At 39.2% G+C, this 11,937-nt stretch overlaps 1 protein-coding gene across 2 annotated transcripts in view; it reads left to right on the plus strand.

The window, feature by feature from the left end:
* The window catches only part of LAMA2 (laminin subunit alpha 2), a gene marked incomplete at both ends in the record, with an annotated part of 652,317 nt that extends 652,083 nt beyond the window's left edge, over window positions 1-234 (plus strand). For both annotated transcript variants that reach the window (XM_080699817.1, XM_080699818.1), the window contains one exon: window positions 77-234. In XM_080699817.1, the coding sequence (XP_080555943.1) occupies window positions 77-234 (158 nt within the window). The remainder of the gene's footprint in view (window positions 1-76) is intronic.
* Between the last annotated feature and the right edge of the window lie 11,703 nt (window positions 235-11,937).

An 11,937-nucleotide genomic window follows, 5' to 3' on the forward strand; every position in this document is an offset into this window, starting at 1 on the left:
CCCTAGCACTGTAGCGGGGAAAAGCCCCTGAGCCCTCGGGGAAAAGCCCCTGAGCCCTTTGGCTTTGTCATTTCAGATGGCATCAACCAGTTCGGCCTGACAACCAACATCCGGTTCCGCGGCTGCATCCGATCCCTGAGACTCACCAAAGGCACAGGCAAGCCACTGGAGGTGAATTTTGCCAAGGCCCTTGAACTGAGAGGCGTTCAACCTGTATCATGCCCAGCCAACTAATACAAATAAGCTCAACCTCTGGAAGGGTCCATGAAATCAAGTATATCCAGTAGAACAAGTCTATTTTACCGGTGTATGTTAATAAAGCTAATTTGTGCACATATATCAAACTCTTTCTCTATTCAGGTGGTGCTAATTCAGACCCCAGATTGAATTTTCTTTCAAGTGTTTTTCAAGCTTATGAATATTAAAGCTATGATTTCATTATAAATAAATGCTTGTTTTGTGTGATTGTAAGGATAAAGGGTGACTGACTGGACATTGTTTTATGTGCAACAAGCGTGCTGGAGTCACATAAAAAGATGCTCAGAGCTCAGATATAATTTGTGAAAATAACTCTAAAATTGTACTCCTATTAATACTCTTAGCATCCTTTCCCACGTACATCAGCTTTGGCTTTCCATCCAAGCCACTGGAAACAAGCAGATTTGGCATTTGTGATTGGGAGGAAATCGGCTCTCTTATCCCATGTTTGTAAAAGCATTAGCAAATCATTTCCCTGATCTGAGTTCATTATTAGAGAGTTTAACTAGCCATGTGAGTGAATACCTTTTTATGCTGAAGGTTGATAGTATAGATCAGATTCAGGCCAGAGAGCTTAATTACTTGATTTTCTTGTTTGATAATGATTTATAGGCTTTCGGGAAATACCAGAACCAAACCGCAGAATGACAATGAAGCACACATTTGATACGACAGTATTGAGGCTTTGGGATCGTTAGGTTTGCAGCGAATTTCACAATGTACACTCAGGTGGAGAGGAATTCTGTTGAAATGCACTTTTACTTATCAAGAAACCTCAAACTTATAAGGCATACTTCTCAGAGTTATTCGGAGTTGTAATTTGACCAAACAAATTCATTTCCTAAACCATTTCTGTGTTCTGTTCTCCTTTTAATTACTATTTCAATGATTTTCAAAGGGGCCTGTGTAAAGATTGGCCTAGATTTTATTCATCAGCCTAAGAAGGAAACGTTTCATTTGCCGTCTTCAGAAGTGGTCGTAGCCTAATAATTCAGAACATTTAAAAGAACAGGAGACTTTGCTCACTATGGAAATGTTAGCTAAATGAGAATAATCTTCTCTGACAAAGTTACCCACCGGGAGAGGGAAGGTGCTGTTTCTAATCAACTTGATGGCCGCAGGCTCACAGGCAGCATTTCAGCATTGGCCAGGCACTCCATACAACGCCAACAGAATTTCACTGTACAGCAAGCAATTCTCATCCTTGGGTCAGATTTTTAGAATATTACCTGGAAACTTGAAAAAGAAAAAAACAGGCACCTGGTGCAACAGTCGTAACTTGGTCTAGGATGGACCCTGGACACAAGGCTTGTTAGAGACCTTCCCAGACAATTCTAATGTGTGGTCAAGAATGAAAACTAGTGCTCTAAATAGAAAAATCATCCACCATGCCGATTAACTTTTATAGTCATGTGATAATGATACTATTAGTTTTAATTTGGCCATTTCTACGCACATAATAATAATATTATATTGAGTCTAGTTAGTCTTTTAATAAACACTTAAGCAACAAAACTATTTGAAAACCAGTATGTTTTGAAAGTAAAATCTTTACTTCTGCACTGATCACCAAGATTATTTGGGGAACTTACTCTGGATACTGAGTGGGATAAATAAGAATAAAGATCTGAGGCTCCTTAAATTAAAAGCTAATGCCTTTCTTTCTTGAGCCCTGCAGAAAAAGATACATAGATTTGAAAGCAAAGGTATTTTCCAAACATGCCTATCGGAGTCGAGTCCTGCTGAAGTCAATTTGGAGATAAGGTACTTAAAATGGAAGAACTTGGAGACACCTTTGATAGCAATGAATACAGTGATTCTCAGTTCTAGCTAGATATTAAAGGTAAATTTATCACATAAAAGAAAAGACTGCATCTGAATGTCGCCCCCAGATCAATTAAGCTATATTCCCTTGGTAAGGCCTTGGCACTGGCATTTTTTTTTTTTTTTTTTTTTTTTTGGTGGTCCTGGGGATGGAACCCTTCTACCTCCAGGTAACACTCCCAGAACTATTTTATATTTTATTTGGAAACAGGGTCTCTTAAGCCAGCAAGGCTGGCTTTGAACCTACATGATCCTCTTGTCTCCACCTCCCAAGCGCGGGAATCACAAGCATACGTAGGACACCACGCCTGGCGGCACTGGCATTTTTTAAAGCTCCTCTTGATTCTAATGTGTGACTAAGACTGAAAGACAAAGTCTGAACTGCTGCTATCTAGACATATGACGGGGACTAGAGAGAACCTAGCGAGATTTCATAGTGTTCACCAAGTCCTACAGCAATAAACTTTTCCAGTGTGATCCTAACAGAACTCGCTGAATCAGATTTTGACTAGATTCAGCCCATAGAAAATCCAGATTGGCCCATGAATTTTTTTTTTTTTTTTTTTTTTTTTTGCAGGTCTAGGGATGGAACTCAGGGGCATTTGACCCCCGAGCCACACCCCCTGCCCTATTTTTTATTCTTTATTTTGAAACCGGGTCTCACTGAGTTGCGGAGGGCCTCACTAAGTAGCTGAGGCTGTCCGCGAACCGCGATCCTCCAGTCTCAGCCTCCCGAATGCTGGGATTACAAGCGTGCGCCACCACACCCAGCTGGCCCATGAATTTATGTGGACAAAGCTCATCAAAGTTTTAAGATCAGATATAAGGAAATTTTACAAAAGGAAAGTTGCTCTGGCATATTTTTAAATTAATTTTCTTCCTCAAAAATCAAATTAATTAGTATCCCAAAACAAGATTAAATGTTTTTGTTGCTCCACTCGTCTCAATAATTTCCTTACCTCCTGCCACCCACAGCAATCATGGAGAAAGCAGAACACTTTTCATTTATTTTCCAAACACCCACTCCTACCAGGTTGTCAGCCTTCTTCTCTAGAAAGGTGCTTGGCACTTTAGAAGAAAAACATTTGGGAGGGAACTTTTATTAAAGTTACCATGGTGAGCATCGCTGACAAAGGAAAATAAAGAAGAGAGCAGATTTCAGGCCCAAATCACCAAAACACTGACAGACACTTAACGCTTCAATTAGCAGTTTTAAAACATCATAACTGTTTTCTCCTACATTGATTTTGCCTATTGTCCCCAACTACAAAACCCTTCCAGATTTTCTACATAACAAAGAAAAAGACTACTTTAAAAAAGTGAAAAGCTCAATTTTGTATGAGTTATTTACTAAATTATTTTGTGTATCAAATTGATAAATATGATTATCAGGAAAGCAAAACACAATAGTCAATTTTTGCAAGTACAGACTGCAGTCTTTTTTTATTTCCACTTACAAAGAATGTGACGGTACAACTTCTTTCATTTGTAAATGGCATTTAATCTCTATTTAGTAAAAAAAGAGAGGCAAACTTATGTATTGTACAAATTTGCTTGACACAGCTTAATATATACCTCAGTTCCAAAGGGTACCTGAAGGGAAAGGCTGGGCCCTGAATTCTGGCGTTATTCTGGAATCTTCACATGCAGGGTGGTGGCTCAGACTCACCATTCATCATTTGTGCCATTTATGTGAGTAAGCATGACCTGTGGGCTCACAACTTACATGAGAATATGATGGCATGAAATATGTCCCCACAAAATTAATCTGCTAAATTCTTAACTCCCAGGTCCTCAGAATGTGCCTGCATCTGGAGATAGGACCTTTAAAGATGCAATTGAGACAAAATTTGGTCATACGGGTAGCCCTTCTCGACTGTGATCAGTGTCCTTATAAAAAAAACAAAAACAAGCCAGGCGTGGTGGCTGACGCTTGTAATCCCTGCACTTGGGAGGCGGAGACAGAAGGATCATGCAGGTTCGAAGCCAGCCACGCTGGCTTAAGAGACCCTGTTCCCAATATATATATATATATATATATATATATATATATATATATATATACACACACACACACACACATATATATACACATACATATATATACATACATATATACACATACATATATATATACACATACATATATATACATACATATATACACATACATATATATATACATACATATACACACACACACACACACACACACACACACACACACACTATATAATAGGTCTGGGAGTATAGCCCAAAGGTAGAAGGGTTTCCAGGAACCCCAGTTCCATCAAAAACAAAAAACAACAACAAACAAACAAAAAATGGAGATAAGGATAGAGAGAAAACCATGTGAAGACACAGAGAAAATAAGGCCATCTACAGGCCAAGAAGAGCAGCCCAAAAAGAAACCAACCCTGCTGATACCTTTATCTAAGACTTCCAATGTTCAGAATTGTGAGAAAACTAATTTCTGCTGTTTACCCCGTCCAGTCTGTGTTACTTTGCTGTAGCAGCCCTAGAAAACTAATACAAAGTGTTTCTTTCCAAAAAATAAATAATATATTTTCTTTATACCAACAACAAATCTGTTGAAAAAGAAATCCAGAAAAGCAATTCAATTCACAGTAGTCATAAACAAAATTAATGAAAGTACCTAGCAATAATCTAACCAAGGAGGTAAAATATTTCCACAGTGAAAAATATAGAACGGTGATGAAAGAAATTGAAGAAGACACCAGAAGAAGAAAAGGCTTCACATGTTCTTGGATATGTAGAATAAATATTGTCAAAATTGTCATACTACTAAAGTGATCTACAGATTTGATGCAGGTGTGAGACCAGTCTTAGCAACTTAGCAAGACCCTGTTACAATATAAAAAATAAAATAGGGCTGGAGCTGGGACTCAAAAGTAGAATGCCTCTGGGTTCAATCCCCAGTACACTTAAACACTCTTGACGGGACTGTCAATTAGTACAACTATACTTCTGTTGATATCAGTATGAAGGTTCCTCAAAAGACTAGGAATGGAACTACCATATGATAAAACTATACCATTCTTTGCTATCTTTCCAGAAGAATTAAAGTCATAATATTATAGTGATACATGCATATCCATGTGCAATTCACAATAGCCAAATTAGAGAACCAATCTAGGGCTCATCAACAGATGAATAAATTTAAAAAAAAACACAAAAAAAACCAACAAAAAAAAAAACGTGAGCCGGGCGTGGTGGCGCACGCTTGTAATCCCTGCGCTTGGGAGGCTTAGACAGGAGGATCGCACAGGTTAGAAGCCAGCCTCAGCTACTTAGTGAGGCTTTCAGCAACTTAGTGAGACACTGTTTCCAAATAAAATATTAAAAAAAAGGTCTGGGAATAAAGCCTGGAGGTAGAAAGCCGCTGGGTTCCACCCCCAGTACCAAAAATAAAAATAAAAATAAAAATGTAGCATATACACCCATGGAATTTTACTCAGCTATAAAGAACAAAAATGTCATTTGCAGGAAAAGGTATAGAATTGGAAAACAGCATACTGAGATCAGCTGAACTCAAAAAATCAAAGACCACATGTTTTCATTCACATGTAGAAAGAAAAGAGGAAAGGAAAAGAACCTCGTGAAAATGAGGAGAAAGACAAGTAGAGGGGAATTAGAACCAGGTGTAGTAGTGGTGCATGCCTGTAATCCCAGTACTTGGGAGGGGAGACAGGTGGATCACACATTTAAAGCCAACCTCAGCAACTTAGCAAGGCTCTCTCAGCAACTCCGTGAAACCCTATTTCCAAACAAACAAACAAACAAACAAACAAAAATAATAATAATAATAAATAATAGTGATAATATCAACAACAAGAATGCCCCTGGGTTCAATTCTCAGTTCCACAAAAAAATAAAAAATAAATAAGAAAGCACTTGGCTTTTGATTCTACTGATCTCATTTACCATAATGTGCTTCAGTTCTATCCATTTTCCTACAAATATGACATATGTTTTCCATATTCCTGACATATGTTTTTTCTTTTTTTTTTTTTGGTACTAAGGATTGAACCCAGGGGCATTCTACCTCTGAGTTACATTCTAAGCCCTTTTTATTTTTTATTTTGAAGCAGTGTCTCACTAAGTTGCTGAGGGTCTCACTAAATTACTGAGGCTGGTCTTGAAGCTGCGATCATCTTGTCTCAGATCTCAAGTACCAGGATTGTGGGTGTGCACCACCACACTACCCTGATGATTTTGTTCCTTCTGGATAAATAAAACTCCACTGATGTGATGATGGTAACCTAGGTTGGTTCTATAACATAGCTTTGTGAATTGTGCTGCCATAAATATGAGTATGCATATATCACAATAATATTCTGGCTTTAATTCTTCTGGAAAGATACTTAGGAGAGATACAGCTGAGTCCATATATGTTCTTTCTATTCCTATTCTTTCAAGAAACCTCCATACTGATCTCCATAGTAGTTGTATGAATTTATAGCCTCACCAAGAGTGTAGAAGTGTTCTTCCCCCCTCTCATCCAGGATAGCCGCTATTAGTTTGTATTATTACTGTTTGCCATTCTAATTAGGGTAAGATGAAATATCAGAGTGGTTTTGATTTGCATATTTGTGATCGTTAATAATATTGAACATTTAAAATTAATTGGCCATTTACATTTCTTCTTTTGAAATGTGTCTGTTTAGTTGAGTGTCCTATTTGTTGATAGGGTTATATGTAATTTATTTTTTGTGTTCAGTTTTTCAAATTTGTATTGGTTCACTGTAATTATTCACCTTAGTAATATTCAAATTGATATATTTATATATGTACACAACTTCTCTTGTTGTATTTTTCTGTACATGCCCTTTCCTTTCCCTCTTCTTACCTGCTAATGAGATTGGTAGTGAGACATTCATAGACAATCATATTATTTGGTCTGCATCCTTCCTCAGATCTCTCTTTTCCCCTCCCCTCAAACCCCTCTACACATCCACTTCCTTCTCCCAAACCACTCCTTTTTTGTGTGGTGCTGGGCATTCTACTTCTGAGCTACAACCTCAGCCCTATTTTGAAACAGTGTCTCATTAAGTTTTTGAGTAACCTTTCTAAATTACTAAGGCTAAACTCCACCCTGAGATTCTCTTATCCCAGTCTCCCAAGTATTGAGATTACAGGTATATGTAACCACTTCTGGCTTGGATTTTACATTTTTTTAGTGAAGTGTGGACTAAAATTTTGAGACTCATACTTTTGGATAGTAACACCCAAACACAAGAACATGGATAAATCATTTAAAAAAGTAATCATTTTATTTTTGGAATTACATGGAACAATTTAAATTAAAATTAGATAAGCATAGTAAAATAATTTTATATTTTATATGATTCACTTATATATATTCTAACAAAGTCCATAATCTTACATATAGCTGAAGCTAAATATTGACTGCTAAAGAAATCTCTGAAGAGACATTTCCAACCGAATTTGGAGAGTAGGCTTTGAGTCAACTGACTTAATGCAGTACGGCATTTGCAGAATTCATCTGGGGTGCCATAATGGGCACCTCAGGGAGATGGGCAATCATCCCTGAAACTGAAACATTAACATTACAGCATTAGAGACTGTTGACCGCTTAAAAAGAAAGACGTTCCATACATACTAAGAAAGACAGTGTGAAGGAAAGAAAGAGAGATAAATTTTCAAATTAAAACTCACAAAGCAGAGGCTACAAACTGCAGGTGCCAGTGTCATTGAGCTATAGTTTGTATTGAAAGTTCTATAGAATATATTCAGGGTTAGAACAATCAAGGATTTATTGAAACAAACAATAGTACATTTGTCTTTCAAACTAGCATAGGGCAGCCAATTTCTTTTACCTAAATAGATGGAGTAGTAGACAGAAAGAAAAATATTTAGATTTTTCTCATTTTAAAAGTGATACCAGAGAGAGGAAAGATGGTGGCGGCCGTGGTCACATTGGCGACCGTGGCCACTGAAAAGAACATGCATTCCATGGAGAAGCCCTGGACACCAGATTTTGGCTTAATATCTGATTGGGACAACTTAAGGAGACATTTCCAGCCATGACTTCCTATCTAGAATACAGGAGAGAGAGTGGATAATGTGGAATTAGAAGCAAGAAGACAAGGAGGCTCCCACCATGCAAGAAAAGTGATTTTTGGAAGAACATCCCAGAAGAGATTAGAGAAAAAAACCACTTCAGTCGTGCATGCTGGGAAACTCTTAACAACATACCTTGTAAGAAAAATGATATGGGTGTGGTGGAGGAAGCCCAGCAGTGCCTGGCAGAAAGCCCAGCTGCGTGTCCCATGGAGCTTGGCACACCTCGCCACCGTACTCCTCTATACTGCGCTGGGGGCCGTGATGTGCTCAGAACAGCAGATCCTGCTCTACATGGTGAGACTGTGGGCCTCCACTCATGGAGAGGAGATAAAATTCATTGCTGCTGAGTGCTCGATCTCACAACCTCTTCAAAACACACATACTGTCTTCTTTTATTAAAAAATATTGAGCCGGGCGTGGTGGCGCACGCTTGTAATCCCTGCACTTGGAAGGCAGAGACAGGAGGATCGTGCAGGTTCGAAGCCAGCCGCGCGCGCTGGCTTAGGAGACCTGTTTCCAAATAAAAATGTAAAAATAGATCTGGGAGTGTAGGCCGGAGGTAGAAGGGCCTCCAGGAACCCCAGTACCACCAAAAAAAAAAAAAATATATTGGAGAGGGGCCAAGATGCCAGCGGCGGCGGCCAGGTTTCAGAAGATGCAGATAAATCTTATCCAATCTACCTTGAACTTTTGGAAAAACATCTCTGCGAAGGGGGACTGCTCCTGCCGCACATGCTTAAGAATTCTGGACATCATACCATGTAAGGAAGGAGCTCAGCAGAGAACCAGGAAGAAGGCAGAGGCAGCAGGGGCAGCGGTGGCCAGTATTTGGGAGAGGCAAAGATCCGATCCAATCCACCTTAAAATTTCGAAGAAATCGACCCACAGGTAGGCTGCTACGGCCACACATGCTCAGGAATTCTGGACAACTTGCTGTGTGGGAAAAGTGTTTGGGAGAGAACTGAGATGATGGTAGCAGCGGCGGTGGCGGCGGTGGCGGCTAGTACTTGGGAGAGGCAGATATATGATCCTATCCACCTTGATCTTTTGAAGAAATCGCCCCAAAGGTAGACTGCTACTGCCGTGCATCCTCAGGAATTCTGGACAACATGCTGTGTGGGAAAAGTGTTTGGGAGAGAATTGAGATGGTGGAAGGAGCTGCAGTGGTGGTGGCCAGTATTTGGGAGTGGCAGAGATCTGATTCAATCCACCTTGATTTTTGGGAAGAAATCAACCCAAAGGTAGAATGCTTGCGCCCTACATGCTCGGGAATTTGGGACAACATGCTATGTGAATAAGGTGCTCAGAAGAGAACCAAGATGGCTGTGGCAGCAGAAGCAGTGGCCAGTATTCGGTAGAGGCAGAGATCCAATCGAATCCACCTTGAAATTTTAAAGAAATGGCTGGGCATGGTGATGCACGCTTGTAATCCCTGTGCTTGGGAGGTGGAGACAGGAGGATTGCACAGGTTCGAAACCAGCCTCACTGGCTTAGGAGACCCTGTTTTCAAATTAAGAAAAATATAAAAAGTAGTTCTGGGAGTGTAGCCCAGAGGTAGAAGGGTTTCCAGGAACCCCAGTACCACCAAAAAAAACCTTTTTTTTTTTTTAAAGAAATGTCCTCAAAGGTAGACTGCTACTGCCGCACATGCTTGGGAATTCTGGAAAACATACTGTGTTTTCAGGAGAGAACCGAGATGGCGGTGGCAGCAGCGGTGGTGATGGTATCCAGAATTTGGAGGGGCATACAGATCCAGTCCAATCCACCTTGAACTTTTGAGGAAATATCCTCAAAAGTAGACTGCTCCTGCCACACATGCTTGGGAATTAGAGGGAGCCCCACATAGCCAGGATGGGCTACCATGCTGTGTGTTCTGGGAGATATCAATCTCGCTGGCTTAAGAGATCCTGTTTCCAAATAAAAATATATAAAAAAATAGGTCTCAAAAAAAAGGGAAGTAAAAAGGGAACATCTGTAGATGGCCTGCCCATAGTGACAGAGACCAGAACCCGATGCACAGCAAGGCTGGTGCCGGGGCCTCTGAGGCCAGGATCAGAGCCTGCCGGGTGGCGAGTCCTGTGCCGGGGCCAGTGAGGCTGGGATCATAGCCTGCCATGAGGCAAGGCTGGTTCTGGGGCCCCCGAGGCAGGGATCGGAGCCTGCCATGCACTGAGGCTGGTGCTGGGGCCTCTGAGCCAGGATCAGATCAGGATAAGGCAAGGCAGGTGCTGGAGTCAGTGAGGCCGGGATCAGAGTCTACCAAAGTGGCCAGGCCAGAGCCAGGGCCTTCAAGAGTGGGATCAGATCCTGCAATGTGGCATACACAGAGAACTATCACAGAAAATAAAAAATCAGATGCTTTCCCTAATATGCAAAAACTAGGAAGAAATGGGTAATAGAAGGAAATCTAGTTGAAGAAAGGGTTCTACAGAGGAGCAACTAAGCTGACCTATCAGAGGGGATGGGATGGGGGAAGATGGAATCTCTTTAATAAAAGCACATGATGTACTTAAATATATCAAAGTCAATCACTAAATCAAGCATGGGATCAAGGGAGGGGGAGGGAATTGGATGGGGATTGGATAAAGGCTAATTGGATGATGTGTGCTTGTATATCCTCACAAGTCTTGTATTCCATTGAGATGTTTGACTACAATGCACCAATAAAAATATATTATATTTTTTAAAAATGATACCTATTTTAAATATGTCAATAAAGGCAAATTTATTGACAAAATCTTACTGTTTGGTTTTAATATATTAAATGCACATTCACGTTTTGAATGAAATTTTAAAAGTGCATGATGGACTCCAAAATAGACTCAAACTAACTTTACAATATGTTTGCGGTTCTATTTTTTAACTTTAAAATATTAATTATCCATGTGTGGTGGCACACACTTGTAACCCAGGATTTGTGGGGCTGAGACAGGAAGATCGCATGTTTGTGACCAGTCAACGCAACTTAATGAGGCTCTCCAAAACTTAGTGAGACACTGTTTCAAAATAAGAAGTAAAAAAAATAGGGCAACTGTATAGCTCCAATGTAAAATCCCTCTGGGTTTAATCCCCAGTACCAAAATAAAAAATAATTAATTGGTTTTTTATAATTTTTATTTCTCTATAACAGTTAAAAGACAAATTTTTATATTACTACATATAGGAAGTTTTCAAAAATTATTACTGTGAATGGTTTAATTTCAGTAAATAAAAAGTAAACTCCACAAGATTTCAATTTTATTATAAATTGTTTTTAATGGATTCAAAGTGGTAATGTTATATCATATAATGTATTTTATCAAATAATTGTGAACTATACATCTGATAGGCAAATACAGAGGAACTATTTATAACCATCAATCAATGAAGGTGCCCAGCATCTCAGGTGGGTAACAAATAAACTGAATCATGCCCACTTGATATGCCTCAGTGCCCCCTCAACTGTGCAGCTATTAGAGAAATATTTAATCATTATTTTATTTTGCATAATGCTTTTAAAATGAAAATGTAAGTATTTGCCATGTTGCCTTAAAAAGACAAGAAATTTATTGGACACAGTCATAAAACCATAGGGATATATAGTCACTATGGAGAAAGTATAGCTTTGGTAATAATTTTCAAATTGTATTGTTGAGACACATCAGTATGTTATGAGATCAAATTATAGGACTGCAAAAGAACAATTTATGCAATAAAGTAAAATGAAAGGGAATAGAAAAGAATAATCACAACAAGCTACATTTTACA

Source organism: Muscardinus avellanarius, assembly GCF_963383645.1.
Source record: "Muscardinus avellanarius genome assembly, chromosome: 8".
NCBI lineage: Eukaryota > Metazoa > Chordata > Mammalia > Rodentia > Gliridae > Muscardinus > Muscardinus avellanarius.